This window comes from Furipterus horrens, unplaced genomic scaffold, assembly GCF_987537825.1.
Source record: "Furipterus horrens unplaced genomic scaffold, mFurHor1.1.pri manual_scaffold_12, whole genome shotgun sequence".
Taxonomy (NCBI): domain Eukaryota; kingdom Metazoa; phylum Chordata; class Mammalia; order Chiroptera; family Furipteridae; genus Furipterus; species Furipterus horrens.
In genome coordinates this window covers 50,561,358-50,579,627 of record NW_028327182.1, presented here as the reverse complement: position 1 = coordinate 50,579,627, position 18,270 = coordinate 50,561,358, and the positions used below count along the sequence as shown (strand labels likewise).

Genomic DNA, 18,270 nt, shown 5'->3' with positions numbered 1-18,270 from the left:
AACAACAAGTGCTAGAAAACATGTGGAGAAAGGGGTACCCTTCTGCACTGTTGGTGGGAATGTAGATTGGTGCAGCCACTATGGAAAGTAGTATGGAAATACTTCAAAAAATTAAAAATCAATCTGCCTTTTGACACTGTAATTCCACTACTGGGAATATATCCAAAGGAACCCACAACAATAATTTGAAAGACCATAGCACCCCGATGTTCGCTGCAGCATTATTTACAACTGCCAAGATATGGAAGCTGCCCAAGTGTCCATCAGTAGATGAGTGGCTAAAACAACTACAGGACATTTACACAATAGACTACTACTCAGCTGTAAAAAAGAAGAAAGTTTTACCCCTTGCAACGGTATGGAGAACCTGCAGAACATTATGCTAAGTGAAATAAGCCGGTTTGAGAAAAACAAATACCATATGATTTCCCTCAAATGTGGAATCTAATGAACGAACTGAACTAACAAGCAAAACAGAGACAGATTCATAGATAGCAGGATGACAGCTAAGAGAGGGTATGGAAGGATTGAACAAAAAAGGGAAAAGGACTCATGGACATGGACAACAGTGTGGTGATCGTGGAGTGTTGAGGGGTATAAGGAGATTAAATATTAATAAAAATACAATAAAAATTATTTTTAAAAATCTGCAAATATTTTAAAGTCTCAAAAATATCGGTAAAGCTTTAATTTATCAACGCTTTAAAAATATTAGTATAATATTCATAAAATAAGTATAAGAATATGTACAATAACACTGGAATAAAAACACATAGGAATTTGGCTATCAACAAGTAAAAAAAAGTATTTGGACCCTTACTTAATACTATATAGAAAAATTAACTCAAAATGTGTCAAAGACCTAAATGTAGGCACTAAAACTATAAAACTTAAAGGAAAACATAGGTGTAAATCTTCATGACATTTGATTAATTATAGTTTCTTAGATATGACAACAAAAACACATGTAATTTAAAAAAATCTGACTTAATCAAAACTGAACTTTTCCACATCAAAGGATACCATCAAGAAAGTAAAGGATTGGGAAGATGGCGGAGGAGTGAGGGGAGGCTGCGCTTTCAGGCTCCCGAGACCCGTCTGCAGTTTGGGCTAATTGCAGACAGAACATCTCAGTGAGCAGCTGGACACTGGCAGGAGTTGAGCCAAGGCACTGCTGGATTAGAGAAAATCCATCTGGGAGCGACCTGTTTGGTGAGGATAGCGGAGGAAAAAGAGACGAGATGGGATTTCTGACTGGGGTGGTTCCCTAAGCTGTGGCTGGAAGTACACAAAGACTTTTTGGCGACCACAGGCTTCCCCAGAGGGAAGTCAGGAGGAAAGCGGATCTCTGCCCGCTGGCAGAGACAGGACTCGACCAGGCGGCATAGGCGCTGAAAGACGGGAGACAGTGTGCTGTCGGGCAAGTGAGAACATAACTCTCCTTTATATTTTTCTATAGTGGACGGTGAAGAGGGGAGGAAAGTTTGGGGGTGGTAGGCCGTTCTTGAGGAGCACAGGCGCAGTGGTGCGCTCATCCACTCCCCAACCCTACCCTTGGGTCCTGGGGGTGCGCATAGGGAAGTGCTCTCACTCACTGGCCCAGGTGCGCGGGGCCGTGAGTCCAGGCGTCCCTCGGACACTCCCCAATGGACATAAGATCAGTGCCCAAACGGGTGCAGGGAGGGCCCACTGAACACGCAGAGGACCGTGTGCAGATACCCCTAGCCAGCTCCCGTGGGCGCCGGGCCCCAGGCCGGAAAGCTCAGGCTCTGTTCATGCCCACCCAGACGGGTGAGGGAAGGCGGGCTGCTGCGGCGCCAGAACAGCGGGCGGCAGCAACTCACGGACGCTCCCTTCCACTGAGCACAAGTGTTTGCGGCCCCGCCCTAAGAGGAGAGAGACCAACTCCTGGAGCTCGGCTCAGCGGGACTAAGGGCACGGGCACACGAGCGAGCGTGAAAACACCTCAGCCTGGGGACAATAGGCACCAATCACGGGGCAAGCTCTTGGCCGCCCCGCCCGTACAGGAATGCGCGCGGGGACACCTCAGCTACCGATCGCAGAAGGCCCGGCAACAATAGGCGCCAATCGTGGGACAAGCTCTCAGGCCGCCCGCGCGTGCAGGCACTTGCGCGCAAGGACACCTCAGCTGGCTACAGCGGGCAGCAAGGGAGCGTGCCTTGCCGGCAACCCCGGGCATGCACCATTGCTGCAAGAAACAAGAACCTCTGAACCGCCACACTAGACCAGCTGCGGACGCAGAAAAAGAAGGCAACACACCAAGGCTAAAACGGAGTAAAAACATCGCTTTTTTTTTTTTCTTTCTTCTTTTTTTCTTCTTTATTCTTTTTTTTCTTTCTTTCTTTCTTTCTTTCTTTATTCTTTTCTTTCTTCTCTTTTATTGTTTTTTGGGGGGTTTTTGTGTGTGTTTTTTTTTTAAATTATTTTTCTCTCTTTCTTTCTTCTTCTTTCTTTTCTTTCTTCTCTTTTCTTTGTTTTTTGGGGGGGATTTTATTTTCCCTCCCCTTCCAGAAAGAAAAACAAACTTTATCTCTAACGTGTTGCGTATAACCTCTCCTTCTCATCCTTTCTCTTTAATCGTTGTTTATTTGTTTGTGTGTCTAGTTTAGCCCCCCATCACTCTAAATAATAGAATAAAATTACTATATAAACCCAATACAATACAATCCCACTTTCTTACTATATTATGCATTTTTCAATCCTTTTCTTTTATTTTTATTAACATACAATGTAAATATTAACTACTGGCTTGCACAGTCTCAACTATTATTAATCTATCATCCCCTCTATCAAAAATTATATTTTTCCTCCCCCCAAACAACTCTTATCTATTCTTCTTATAGTATAAAAGCTCTAATCTCTTTACATTTATATTAATACGGGCTCGTTGGCTGACGATAGCGGGATAGAGAGTGGGGGATACTTTTTGAGGGTGTGGGTCTCCTGTCTGGGCTGTGTGTTTATTTTTAACAGCATATCCACAAAAGAACTCAAGACAAAGTGGATAGAGTGACTTTCAACCAACTAGCCAGAAGGAAGATCCTACCAAAGAACATCTGAAATATAACCAAACAGCATAAACAAACGAGATAAAGGGTAACTCAAGAATATCAGGCTCAGGATATCAAAGAGACTGCACCACTGAAAACCCCAGATCTCCGATAAAGAATCTCACACCACAAAGGAGGGAAGTCAAAGCAGACCACCCCGCCCAAAACAAATAAATAAATAAAAACAAAAAGAATTGAACATGGTTAGATGCAAAAATAACCCCTTAATGAAGAGAAAAGGGGAATCCTCAGAAAGAGAGATAGATGAAATAGACATAGCCCAAATGTCAGACATGGAATTCAAAACAATGGTGGTAAAGAAGCTCAATATACTCGACATCCTTAAAATCAACTATGACAACCTCCAAGGAAGTTACCAGCAGCTCCAAGAAAATTACAGGGAACTTGCAGAGAACTACACCAGCATAAAAAAAGACATAGAAACTGTTAACAAGAACCAGGAAGAACTGAAGAATTCAATCTCTGAACTGAAAAACACAGTAGAATCAGTCAAAAGCAGACTGAATGAAGCAGAGGATCGGATTAGTGAGTTAGAAGATAATGTAGAGAAAAACTCCCAGACAATACAGCAAAATGAAAAAAGATTGAAAAAATATGAACAAGATATAAGGGAATTACAGGATAGCATGAAAAGAAATAATATCAGGATCATAGGAATTAGAGAGGGAGAAGAAAAGGACCATGGAATTGAAAAACTGATAGGAGAAATAGTGACAGAAAATTTTCCGAACCTGATGAGAGAAAAAGTTATACAAGTTCAGGAAGCACAGAGAGTTCCAATGAAGAGGAACCCCCAAAAACCCACTCCAAGGCACATCATAATTAAAATGGCAACATTCAAAGACAAAGAGAGAATCCTAAAAGCAGCAAGAGAAAAACAGCAAATAACATACAAGGGAGCTCCGATAAGGCTATCAACTGATTTCTCAACAGAAACGTTACAAGCCAGAAGGGAATGGTCAAAAATATTTCAAGCAATGAAAAACAAAGGCCTATAACCAAGAATACTCTACCCAGCAAGGCTCTCATTGAAAATAGAAGGTGAAATAAGGAGTTTCTCAGACAAAGGAAGACTGAAAGAATACATCTCCACCAAACCAGCATTGCAAGAGATGCTAAAGGGAATGTTCTAAGAAAAAAGAAGAAAAGAACAAGTGAGGAGAGGAACAGAGGTACAAAGAGCAATGAATGAATACATGTCAATAATAATCTTAAATGTAAATGGATTAAATGCTCCAATTAAAAGACATAGGGTAACGGAATGGATAAGAAAACAGGACCCACATATTTGCTGTCTACCAGAAACACACCTGAAAAAAAAAGATTTACACAGACTGAAAGTAAAGGGATATAAAAAAATATTCCAAGCAAACGGACCAGAAAAAAAAGCCGGGGTAGCAGTCCTCATATCAGACAAAATGGATTTCAAAGCAAGGGCAATAAAAAGAGACAAAGAAGGACATTTCATAATACTTAAAGGAACAATCCATCAAGAAGATATGACTTTGATAAACATATATGCACCCAACATAGGAGCACCCAAATACATAAAGCAAATACTAGAAGACCACAAAAAGGATATCAACAACAACACACTCATAGTAGGGGACTTCAACACTCCATTATCAACAATAGACAGATCATCCAAGCAAAGAAACAACAAGGATATACAGGCATTGAACAACACACTAAACCACATGGATGTAACTGATATATATAGAACTTTCAACCCCAAAGAAGCAAAATATACATTATTTTCAAATGCACATGGGACATTTTCAAAGATAGACCACAGGATAGGACACAAAACAAGCCTCAACAAATTGAAATCATATCAAGCATCTTTTCAGATCACAATGCCTTGAAACTAGAAATCAACCTCAGAGAAAAAAAATCAAAGACACCCAAACTCATGGAGATTGAATAACATGCTATTAAATAATGAATGGTTTAACAATGACATCAAAGAAGAAATCAAGAAATTTCTAGAAACTAATGATAATGAGCACACAACAGCCCAAAACCTGTGGCACACAGCAAAAGCAGTCCTGAGAGGGAAGTTCATAGCAATACAGGCATATCTGAAAAGGATAAAAGAAGCTCAAATAAAAAACCTAACCATAAAGCTACAAGAACTAGAATAACAACAACAAACAAAGCCTAGGGCAAGAAGAAGGAACGAAATCATCAAGATCAGAGCAGAACTAAGTGACATAGAGACTAAGCAAACAATCCAAAATATCAACAAAACTAGGAGCTGGTTCTTCGAAAAAATAAACAAAATCGACAAGCCTCTAGTCAGTCTAATCAAGAAAAAAAGAGAGAAGACCCAAATAAACAAAATCAGAAATGAAAGAGGAGAAATCACGACCGATACCACAGAAATACAAATGATAGTTAGAAATTACTACAGACAACTGTATGACAAGAAATTTGACAATCTAGAACAAATGGACAAATTTCTAGAAACATACAACCTTCCAAAACTGAATCAAGAAGAAGTGGAAAGTCTCAACAGACCAATAACAAAGAAGGAAATTGAAACAGTAATCCAAAATCTCTGTGCGCACAAAAGCCCTGGACCGGATGCCTTCACAGGCAAATTCTACAAAACATTCAGTGAAGACCTAACTCCTATCCTCCTCAAACTGTTCCAAAAAATCCAGGAAGAGGGGAAAATCCCAAACTCTTTCTATGAAGCCAGTATTATCCTAATCCCCAAACCAGGTCAAGACACAACAAAGAAAGAAAACTACAGGCCAATATCACTGATGAACATAGATGCTAAATTCCTCAACAAAATATTGGCAAACAGGATCCAGCAATACATCAAAAAGATCATACATCATGATCAAGTGGTCTTCATTCCCGGGATGCAAGGATGGTTTAATATTCGCAAATCAATAAATATAATACATCACCTAAACAAAATGAAACAGGAAAATCACACGATCATATCAATAGATGCAGAAAAAGCATTTGATAAAGTACAACACCCATTTATGATGAAAACACTCAGCAAAATGGGAATAGAGGGAGCATACCTTAACATAATTAAGGCTATATATGAGAACCCTGAGGCCAACATCATACTCAATGGACAAAAACTGAAAGCATTCCCCCTGAACTTAGGAACTAGACAAGGTTGTCCACTCTCTCCACTCCTTTTCAACATAGTGTTGGAAGTCCTAGCCACAGCAATCAGACACGACAAAGAAATAAAAGGCATCCAAATTGGGAAAGAGGAAGTAAAACTTTCATTATATGCAGATGACATGATAGTATACCTAGAAAACCCTATGAACTCCACTAAAAGACTACTAGATATAATAAGTGAATTTGGCAAAATAGCAGGGTACAAAATATACAGAAATCTAAGGCATTTCTGTACACCAACAATAAAATAGTAGAGACAGAGACAAAAAAGAAAATGCCATTTACTATAGCAACACGAAAAATAAAGTACCTAGGAGTAAACTTAACCAAAGACATAAAAGACCTGTACTCTGAAAATTACATAACATTGAAGAAAGAAATTAAGGAAGATACAAATAAATGGAAGCAAATACCATGTTCTTGGATGGGAAGAATCAACATCATCAAAATGGCCATACTACCCAAAGCAATTTACAGATTCAATGCAATCCCTATTAAAATACCAATGACATATTTCACAGACCAGAATACTCCATAAATTCATATGGAACCAAAAAAGACCCCAAAGAGCAAAAGCAATCTTGAGACAGAAGAACACAGCAGGAGGAATCACAACACCAGATATCAAACAATACTACAAAGCCACTGTAATCAAAACAGTCTGGGGACTTCCGGCCAAGATGGAGGCTTAGACGGACACGCTAGGTCTCCCTCTACAACTATAGTGGAATACAACTACTTTAAAACAAAGGATAACTAGAAATTCCAGAAAATAAAGCTACACGGAAGCCCAACATATGAAGTTATAAACCAGCGGTGCCATTTGGGCAGGTAAGAGTTAAAGAAGGCAAAGCCGTTTGCGGAGCAGCGGGGCGGGGCGGCGAAAAATCCTGGAGGTAATCAAGCCCCTGGCGTGCGCGACTCCAATCAAGCCCCTGGCTTGCGCGACTCCGGGCGCTGGGGAGCAGCCGCAGCATCGCCTTGAACAGTGAGGCCCAGGGGGGCGGGAGGATGGATCCCGGTCTCCTAGCTGAATAACTGTGTGAATCCATCTTGGACCCCCGCCCCCACAGAAAGCACCACAGAGCTGCAAAATAGGTCGCGGACAGGCAGGCGCCGGCGGTCGCTGATTTGTGACGCGTACGCAGGCACTGCCCCCTGCCCCCGACAGCCGGCCCAGGAAAACAAAACGCATCTGTCAAAATGAGGCAGGCAACTATAGAGATCCCGGTAACACAACTCACCAGGCAGCAGATAGAGAACCTGACAGATGAACAGATAAGAAACCTGTCAGAGGCTCAGTTCTGGGCCATTGTCATCAGGTGGCTTACAGAATTCACAAAAGAGCAGGAAAAAGATATGAAAGAAGCGAAAAACTTTCATAACGAAAGGAACAAAACCACATACGAGACAGATGGTGAGGAATCCAGAGTCCATTTCAACAAACTGGAATATGGAGAAGGAACAAGCAGTCAACCAATGCAGCAAGAGGAAATGGCAAGCAACAATGAGAGGATCAGAAACCTCTGGGACAGCTATAAAAGGCCCAACATAAGAATCATTGGTTTGCCAGAGAATGAGGAAGATGAACTAGAACTTGAAAAATTGAGTGAAAATATAATAAAGGAGAACTTCCCAGACTTGGGGAAGGGAATAGACTTGCAGATCCAGGAAGCAAGGAGAGTTCCCAAGAGACTGGACCCAGGGAGAACCACTCCAAGACACATTATAATCAAAATGTCAAAAATTAAAGATAAAGAGAGAATCTTAAAAGCAGCAAGAGAGAAGAAAAGAATTATGTACAAAGGGGTACCAATTAGACTATCAGCTGACTTCTCAAGGGAAACCCTACAGACAAGAAGGGACTGGCAAGAAATATTCAAAGTAATGAAAATCCAAAACCTACAACCACGAATACTCTATCCAGCGAAATTGTCATTCAGAATAGAAGGACAGAGAAAGTGTTTCCAGGACAAAATAAAACTGAAAGAGTTCATTAGATCCAAACCACTGTTATATGAGAAGTTAAAGGGACTGGTTTAAAAAACAGAAGCTAGGGAGATGAAACAAAGGCAAACGAAACAGGCAACGAGAATGGAAAAGGAACTGTGGGTAAGGGAAACATAGTGGGGGGAGGCCAACAGGGAGGGGGAGTGGGGAGAGGGAGGGAGATGATATAGGAATTGGGGATCATGGTAGGAGGGAATGGAATAGACGGAGAGAGGTTGGGAGGAACTGTAAGCACAACTAATGGACATAATCTAAAAGGGGGGGACAACTGGAGGGAGGGGGCCACCGGGTGGAGGGGAGCAGAGGGAAGGGAAAGGGGCACAAATGTAATATTTTAATCAATAAAACACATTAAATCTGACAAAAAAAAAACAAAAAAAACAAAAAAAAACAGTCTGGTACTGGCATAAGAACAGACATATAGATCAGTGGAACAGAATAGAGTCCAGAAATAAACCCAGGTCTCTATGGTCAACTAACATTTGATAAAGGAGGAAGGAACATAAAATGGAGTGAGAAGAGCCTCTTTAACAAATGGTGCTGGGAGAACTGGATAGGGACCTGCAAAAAAATGAAACTAGACCACTAACTTACACCACACACGAGAATAAACTCAAGATGGATCGAAGACTTAAATGTAAGCCGTGACACCATAAAAGTCCTAGAGGAAAACATAGGCAAGAAAATATCAGATATCTCACGTAACAATTTCTTCACAGATACATCTCCTAAAGCAAGAGAAATAAAGGAAAAAATAAATAAATGGGATTACATCAAACTAAAGAGTTTCTGCTCAGCAAAAGAAAACATCAGCAAGATGAAAAGGAAACCAACCATATGGGAAAACGTATTTGCCAATGACATCACAGACAGGGGACTGATCTCCAAAATATATAAAGAGCTTATACGACTCAACATCAAGAAAACAAACAACCCAATTAAAAAATGGGCAAAGGACCTGAACAAACACTTCTCTGAAGAAGGTCCATAGACACATGAAAAAATGCTCAACATCATTAGCCATCAGGGAGATGCAAATGAAAACCACAATGAGATACCATTTTACACCAGTCAGAATGGCCATCATCAACAAATCAACAAACAACAAGTGCTGGCGAGGATGTGGAGAAATGGGAACCCTACTGCACTGTTGGTGGGAATGCAGACTGGGGCAGCCACTATGGAGAACAGTATGGAATTACCTCAAAAGATTAAAAATGGAACTGCCTTTTGAACCATCGACTCCACTACTAGGATTATACCCGAAGAATCTTGAAACACCAATTCAAAAGAACTTATGCACCCCTATGTTCATTGCAGCACTGTTTACAATAGCTAAGTGCTGGAAACAACCTAAGTGCCCATCTGTAGATGAGTGGATCAAAAAACTGTGGTACATTTACACAATGGAATACTATGTAGCAGAAAGAAAGAAGGAACTCCTGCCATTTGCAACATGGATGGAACTAGAGAGAATTATGCTTAGTGAAATAAGCCAGGCAAAGAAAGAAAAATACCATATGATATCACCTAATACAGGAAACTAAAGAACAACACAAACAAAGGAACTAAATAGAACAAAGAGCAGAATAGCAGTCCATAGGGGGGAGGAGAGAGGGAGAGAAGGGGGATAAGTAAGGGAAGGGTTTAGTCAAAGAACCCGTATAAATGACTCATGGACATGGACAACGGGGAGGGATATGATTGTAGGAGAGGGGGTGGGTTGGGTGGGGGAGAGAAATTGGGGGAAAAGGGGACAAGTGTAATTGAAAAACCATAAATAAATAAATAAATAAATGAAAGTAAAAAGACAACATGGGAGAAAAATCTGTAAATCAAGTATCTTAAATGTATTCAGAATATATAAAAACTCTTACAACTGAACAATAAAATGACAATAACCCAATTTAAAAACATGAGTTAAAAGTATGAACAGGTATCTCTCCAAAGAAGATACACAAATGACCAAAAATCACCTGAAAAGATGTTCAATACCTGTGGTTATCAGGATAAGCAAATCAAAATCATAATGAGATTAAAACTTCACATTCCAGGATGGCTATATTAAAAAAACTGATAATAACTAGCTTTGGCAAGGATATGGAGAAATTAGAGCCCTCATACACTCATTGCTGGTGAGAATGTAAAATAGGGCAGTCATGATGGGAAACAATTTTATAGTTCCTCAAAAGGTAAATACAGAATTACCATATGAGCCAGCAATTCTACTCTTAGGTATATACCCAGAAGAGATAAAAACATGCCTACCAAAACTATATATAAATGTCACAACATTGACATGCATAATAGATAAAAAGTAGCAATAACCAAAATGTCCATCAACTAATGAATGAATAAACAAATTTATATTCACATAATGAAGTTTATTTTCAGAATAAAAAGTAGTAATCATGCTAAAACCTTGAAATAAACCTTGAAAAAATATGCTAAGTGAAAAAAGCTAGACAAAAGGCTACAAATTGTATGATCATTTATATCAAATATACATATTGTATGTACATTTATATGAAATGTCTACAGCAGGCAAATCCATAGACATATGGAAAGTAGATTAGGAGATAGGGTAAAGGAAACTGGGACTGACTGTTAATAGAAATAGTTTTTATGGGGGGATGAAATATTCTGGAATTAGTGGTAATAAATACGATATACAGTGAATATACTAAAAACCACTGAATTGTACACTTTAAAGTGGCGAATTTTGTAATGTGAATTATGTATCAATTAAAAAAACCCAGAAACTATAACTACTACATACTTCTAAAATGTAGTTATCCAAATGTTTTTATATTTCAATTATTACTCAAGATAAAATAATAGGTAACCATAGGGGGTTATATAAAGAATATGTAGTAGAAAGAGCAGGAACTTTATTATCAGAAAGATCGGAGAGGGCTAAAATCCTCAGCAATGAACTAGCAGCGGTCATGCAAAAATTACCTGACATGTTTGAGCCTTAGTTTCTTCACCTGTTATTTTGCAGAACTTTATTGAGGATTAAGTGATATAATACATGTAACAGCATAGTGTCTAGCAAAGTACAGATTCAATAATGGTAGCTGGTCACAGTGAAATGTTGGATTAGGTCCCACTTTGTGAATCCATACAAAACGTGGAAAATGATCATGGAGGCAGCTACTGGCTATAAAACTACTGCCTATTGTAAATTCCTTGGCTTATAACCTCAAATACAGTAAGACCCTTGTCTTCTACCATTAGGTAGCTAGTTTGTAGATTTGTACTCTTTGTAGATTTGTATGCTTCACTTTTCTTCACTTCATAGTGAATCATATTTATGTAGTCTAATGCATACTCCCTTTGAATAACAATGGGTTTTAACAAATGCAACATAGTAGTATTTGTAACATCTAGTTTTTTTCTTAAATTTTCTCAAATGCATTTTAAAAAACTAAGTGATAATTAGCAGTAAGAAAATAGAAGAGACTAATTTGTACTATAAATTCTTGCTATCCAAAAGTTCATTGGAATACTTGAGCCTCACCTAAGTTTATTAAAATGCTGAAACCCAAGCCCCACTCAGACCTACAGAATCAATATGCATCACTTGGAAGATAGAAATAACTTTGAAAATTATATATTATAATATACATATGTAACATATGTAATGTACCCACCACTTATAGGCTGTACTGCATATTTTAAATTTTATATTTAGTTTTATCATCTATAAATTTACTAAGCATAAATGACAGGTTCTGCTAACTAATTGCAAGAGAAACTGATGAATGAAACAGATTCAGTTCTTAGGTTATTTACAGGCAAAAAACAGAGTCATATAAAAAATAAAATTGTGTTTGGTTCTGTGAAAGAAACAGAACCAACTAATAAGACAGTGTCATGGAGTTTTCTTGAAAGCTGAAATCTAAAAGAAAAATATAAGCCCTCTAAGGAAAAGAGGGAAGATATTCCTGGTAGAGAGAACACCATTGTACAGAGGCAGTGAGGCAAGAAAGAGCTTGGAGATTCTAAAAACCTGAAGGTGGCCAGCGGGGACAAGAAAGACAAGGCAATTGGAGGCCATGGGATACAGCTTTGTACAGGGCAGTGGTTTGCAACCAGGGCCAATTTTGGCTCCCAGGAGTCATTGACAATGTCTGGAAATATTTTTAGTTGTCACAACTGGGTGAAGTTGAGGGGAAGGGGAGGGGAAGAGGGTTGGAGTAGTGTGCTGCTGGCATCTAGTGGGTGAGGCAAAGATGCTACTAAACACCCTGCAAAGTAGAGTCCTGTCCTCCACAACAAACACTTATCTGTCCCCAGATATCAAAAGTGCTAAGGATGAGAAATCTTGATTTGGGGAAGGGTTTAGGACTTTATAGTAATTGCAAAGGGAAATCACTGAAATAGGAGAAGAGTATGATTTATATTTTAAAATGATTGCTCTGGCTTATCCTGGATGGTTGGGGGCAAGAACAACAGCAAAAAACTGGAAGGCTGACATTGCACTTGTCCTGACAAGAGCTGATGGTGGATAAGATCTGAATAGCAGTTAAACTAATACCAAATGCGGAAGAATCAAATTTTACCATATGGTTTTCACTTAAGCAAATTGAATGCACAGTCATACCATATATTGAGATGAAGATGACAAGAGAAAAAAGCAGGTTCCATAATTAGATTTATGTTTTAGAAATTATATAACTGAGATGCATGAGGCATTTAAGTGGAGTTATCAAGTAGCCAGTTAAAAATATAAGTCTGGGGCTCAGATGAGAGGTTTTGGTGAAGGTTCAAATTTCAGAGCTTTCAGTATATAGATGGTATTTAAAGCTATGGGTAAGAATAAGATTATTATTTTGGGTGTATTTTGTGTCTATTCTTCCTAACAATTTATTTATTAACTCCCTGAGGGCAGAGGTGATATTTTACTGTTTTTTTCAATCTCTCAACAGAATATAGCAACTCTGGTTAGTAGGACAGCCTTCAGAATTTAACAATCATGTGATTATTCCCAGCTGAAAATTTTCTTCACAGCGTAGACAGCATAAAAGAGGAAAAGACCTTTTCTTTGAATGTATCCCTACTAAATATTGCTACATGATATAAATTACTTCCCTCTTTGATTTTGTTTATTCATCTGCCTTGAAGGATGACCATGAGGATGAAATACTTAACTTAGTGCTTAGATAACAGAAAATTACTATGACACTGTTACCATTTTTTTGTTTCTTTTATATAATATGATAATAACATCTATTATAGCCAAGCAAAGAATAGCCAACTCCATAAAACAGGAATATTTTTAGATGTCTTACCTACATCTCCATATACTTGTGAGGACTGATATTGTGGCATATACTGTGTTGCCATGTCTCCAGCTCCAGTCACCGGTGAGTACATATGGCGTGGTGGAGGCGGCATCATGGTTGGGACAGGAATGAAACCCGGCAGAGGAGGATGTGGAGAACGATGTATGACTGCGTGACCACCAGGATGAAACTCTGGTGCCTGAGGAACCACAACAACTCTTCGAACACCATTGTCTTCAATAACCTATAAAATGAACATTAGATTAAAAGTTTCTTTCATAGAATGTAAGCAATTCTTCTGAAATATGTTAGAGTAAGATTTTTTATGTCATTAGGAGTTGATTTAAAAAATACTATAGAAACAACATGAAAAGACTATTAAATACATTATGTACACATGAATTAGCACTGAACATGAAGTAGTTTTTGTTATATAATGCAATATAAATCTTAAAACTAGCGAAGTAATAATATAAATAATGAGCTATGATAGTAGGCATTAATCCTATGTGTTATGTGCATTTAGTGATGTAGTAAAAATGGAGGAAGACTCAAGGGAATTTTTGTTCTGGACATAATAGGGTCAGGATGGGTGGGAGCTGAGGGAAAACAAGTTATGGAAACACAAGTTGTGAAATAGAAATAGGGAAAAAAACCTGAATCCAGACTCCTAGGGTCAACCATATATTGAATTTAGATACAAAATGCTTATGACCAGGACCAGGACAATTTTAACAATTGAAAATTATTTTAAGGGAGACAAACATCTAATATATTAGCTCCCATTTAAGAAAAATATTTGTGGTTTCAAGTCTTAGAAATTATACATTTTTAAATAGGGGTCACACTCAGGAAAGGACTTTTTTAAATGACAGATTTCCCCCCCTTGAAACTTCACTGGAGCAGCAAGGACACACAGTAAAGCGTAAAAGGTATAGTATTTATCTAAAAAATTAGAATCCCTCACTATAAAAATAGGGTCTTTACACTTTTTTAGACTTAAATAGTTACTGAGGTATAAAAAATGGCTGATAATACCTTTCCTTGAGGAAACATAGAAATGTTAAACAACTTGCTATGGTTACACAGATAATAAGTAGAGAAACTAGTATTTGAACTCAGATAATTTGGCTTCAATTTTATGTTCTTATTCTTTTTATAAGCATAGAATCCGCAAGTATTTGGTCTTCTAGTGTTTTGGTTTTTTAAAAAAATTACACGGGGGGGGAGGTGGGGTGGGGTACCAGGTGGAGTGGGGCAAAATTGGGACAACTGTAACAGCATAATCAATAAAACATACTTAAAAAATTTCACAAGTCAGCTCTCACTGGTGAGAAATAAAAGGGTTAAATTGCTTATGATATTAAAACCATTTTTTTTCTGCTGAAAAAGAACATTTAAAGTACACGGACAGGGGACTGACTGTGGGAGAAAGGGTGGGCTGGATGAAGGGAAGCAATGGGGGAAAAAGTGGGACAACTGTAATAGAAAAACAATAAATAAATAAATAAAAATATAAAGACAAGCTCAGGGGGAGAATGGGGAGTTAATTGTTTAACAGGTACTGTTTCAGTTTTGCAAGATGAACAAATCGTAGTGATAGTAGTACAAGTGAGAATGCACTTAATGTCACTGAACTGTAAATCAAAAATGGTTATGGTAAATTTTGTTATATGCATTTTTACCACAATTAAAAATAATAAGAAGCTAAGATGCCAAGGGGGGAAAAAAAGAGCCAGACAGGGACTAAGTGGATGTGGAGAACTCTACCACATCAAGTAATCATCTGAGCATCCAGTAATTTGAGAATGAGGCTGGAGAACTCAGGACTATCTGCTAAGTCTCCAGCTGCGGAAAAATTAGTCATTGAATTTTATACCAACAGGGTACACTGATGGTGATGATTAAAAAAATAAATAAAATCAACAAGTTATGAAAAAAGACAAAATACAATCCAAATTAATTTATGTAATAAATTAAAACAATAAAATATAAATAAAATGGGTTTATCACAGCAGTCTGACCACCTAACCACATAAACTACATAATTTCTAATTAGGTAAAGACCTGTTTTCTTTCCTTGGATGAATACAGACATAATTGAGAGGGGCTGCAGAGAAAGGAGGTTGTGTTTACTGACATTTAATACTGTGTATGTGTCCCCTACACCAAAATATACTGTCCATATTTTGTTTTATTTACCATTTTCTCCCCAGTGCCAGGTGCAGTACACTCAGCATATGTTCAAAAATTTTTGTTCAGTCAACTATATGAACGGAAATAAATGTATTCTATCAGTTTTATCAGAATGCTACATTTCTTTCTCTCTTTATAAGAACACCAACCTAACAGGGTTCTGTGACTTCTTCAAGTCTTAGAAATTTTGCTTCTCCTCTATTCTGTGGCCTCACCCTGAACCCCAAACTATTCCTACTTCAAGATAATCAACAATACAGGCATTTCTAACCATTTATTCAACAGGCATTTATTTTATATACCTAAACACACGCACTCGCATGCGCACAACCAAATAACCACAAACTTTCTCTCTAGCTCCAACTATAATCCTTTATCTTCATCCAAGCTCCCCTATGTTGTCCATCTTTTTTGGCTGTTTTCCCCAGGAAAGACAGAGAAGACTGAATTCAGACTGGTTTGTAGAATCTTTGGAAAATTTACTGACTTAATTGTTGCAAGCTGACATAAAGGTAAAGTCCAGCTCAAAACTGTAATCTGAAACTTTTCCTTAGTTGATATAGGCCCTTTCCTGGCATCATGAGATCTGCAATCCTCTTCCTGTTAAGTACTCTTTCATCATCACAACCCACAGTCTATAAAAATCCAGGGAGCCATTACAAGACAGGAGAACTTCTGATAGTGCCTTTCAGCTGTCCCATTCTGGTGGTCTATATTCTTTTCTTGATAAGTTATTTACTTTATTACTAAAAGACCAAGTGTTGAAATAACAAGTTATGCTCTTAGTGCCTTTAAGTTAGTATTATTTGCCAGTAAGTAAAGTTCCTTTGACTCCTGTCATCTTTTGCTTTCTGCGTCATTAACTGCTTTGTGTTTGAGTTTTACACTTTTTTGTTTACTGATTTGATATCTTACGTTTGTTGGCATACATTTCTGCCTCACTACAGTATGTCAAACTCTCACAAACTTCCTTTTATTTGTAAACTACAATCATAAAGCCCATTAAGGTTACATCTAAAATTATGTTTATAATTAGAAAAAAGGCTAAAGGAAAATATATACTAAAGTATCTCTAGGCTACAATATTCAATATAATTTTTTTCTCTACCTCTTTATATATTTTCCAAGTTTTTCTACATAATAATGATCAGTACAGAAAGCAAGCTGATGCCTCTGGGGGTTGGAAGTGCTGGGGGGCGGGGAGGTGGAGGTATTGAGCAAGAAAGAAAAAACTTATGGACAAGGATAACAGTATGGTGACTGCAGGGGTTTGGGAGTGAGTGGAGGTGGAAGAGTATCAGGGAATAAATAGTACTGGAAAATTTTTTAAAATATCAGAAAAGTAGTTTAAATTAAACTATATTTGCTTTTTATTACAAATATATTTTTAATTGTCTTGTTCGCAAAATTAATATCCTTTTGTACTTAAGCTTCTGGTGAACAGTTTTATTTTGCTTTATGCACGCGTATCATTTTAATTAGCTTTAGGTCTTCCTATCATGTTGAACAATATCATATATATCTTATAAAGCATCATGGTAAATAAAAATTTTTTCTTTTCAAAATATATTTTATTGATTATGCTATTACAACTGTCCCTATTTTTCCCTCTTTGCCCACCTTCACCTAGTACCCCCACATTCCCTCCAGCAATCGCCACCCCTTAGTTCATGTCCATGGGTCATGCATGTAAGTTCTTTGGCTACTCCATTTCATATATTGTTCTTAATATCCCCCTATTCTGTACCGACAAACTTGTACTTCTTAATCCCTGCATTTTCCCCCACATTATCCCCCTTACCCCTCCCAACTGATAGCCCTCCAAATGATCTCCATATTTATGATTGTTTCTGCTCTGCTTGTTTGTTTAGTTTGTTTTTTAGATTCAATTGTTGATACCTGTGAATTCATTGTCTTTTAATGTTCATAGTTTTGATTTTCTTTTCCTTAAATAAGTCATTTTAACATTTTAGATAAATAACAGCTTGGTGATGAGGAACTCCTTTAGCTTTACCTTATCTGGTAAGCAGTTCATCTGCCCTTTGATTCTAGATGATAGAGTAATCTAGGTTGTAGGCCCTTGCTTTTCATCACTTTGAACACTTCTTGCTAGTCTCTTCTTGCCTGCAAAGTTTCTTTTCAGAAATCAGCTGACAGTCTTATGGGAAATTCTTAAGTTCTTTTCTCTTGCTGCTTTTAAGATTCTCTTTATCTTTAACCTTTGGCATTTTAATTATGATGTATCTTGGTGTGGTCCTCTTTGGGTCCATCTGGTTTGGGACTCTGTGCTTCCTGGACTCGTATATCTATTTCCCTCATCAACTTAGGGAAGTTTTCTTTCATTATTTTTTCAAATAAGTTTTCAATTTCTTGCTCCTTCTCTTCTCCATCCAGCACCACTACGATTCAAATGTTGATACATTTGAAGTTGTCCCAGAGGCTTCTTAGCCTATCCTTGTTTTTCTGGATTCTTTTTCCTTCTTGCTGTTCTGAGTGAATGCTTTTTTCTTCCTTATGTTCCAAAT

The 18,270-nt window shown here is 37.9% G+C and overlaps 1 protein-coding gene across 2 annotated transcripts in view; it reads right to left on the bottom strand.

Moving 5' to 3' along the window:
- Window positions 1-18,270, bottom strand: part of FNDC3A (fibronectin type III domain containing 3A) — a 244,613-nt gene that overhangs the window by 69,336 nt on the left and 157,007 nt on the right. For both annotated transcript variants that reach the window (XM_090258101.1, XM_090258102.1), the window contains exon 5: window positions 13,556-13,793. In XM_090258101.1, coding sequence (XP_090114227.1) covers window positions 13,556-13,793 — 238 coding nt within the window. The remainder of the gene's footprint in view (window positions 1-13,555; window positions 13,794-18,270) is intronic.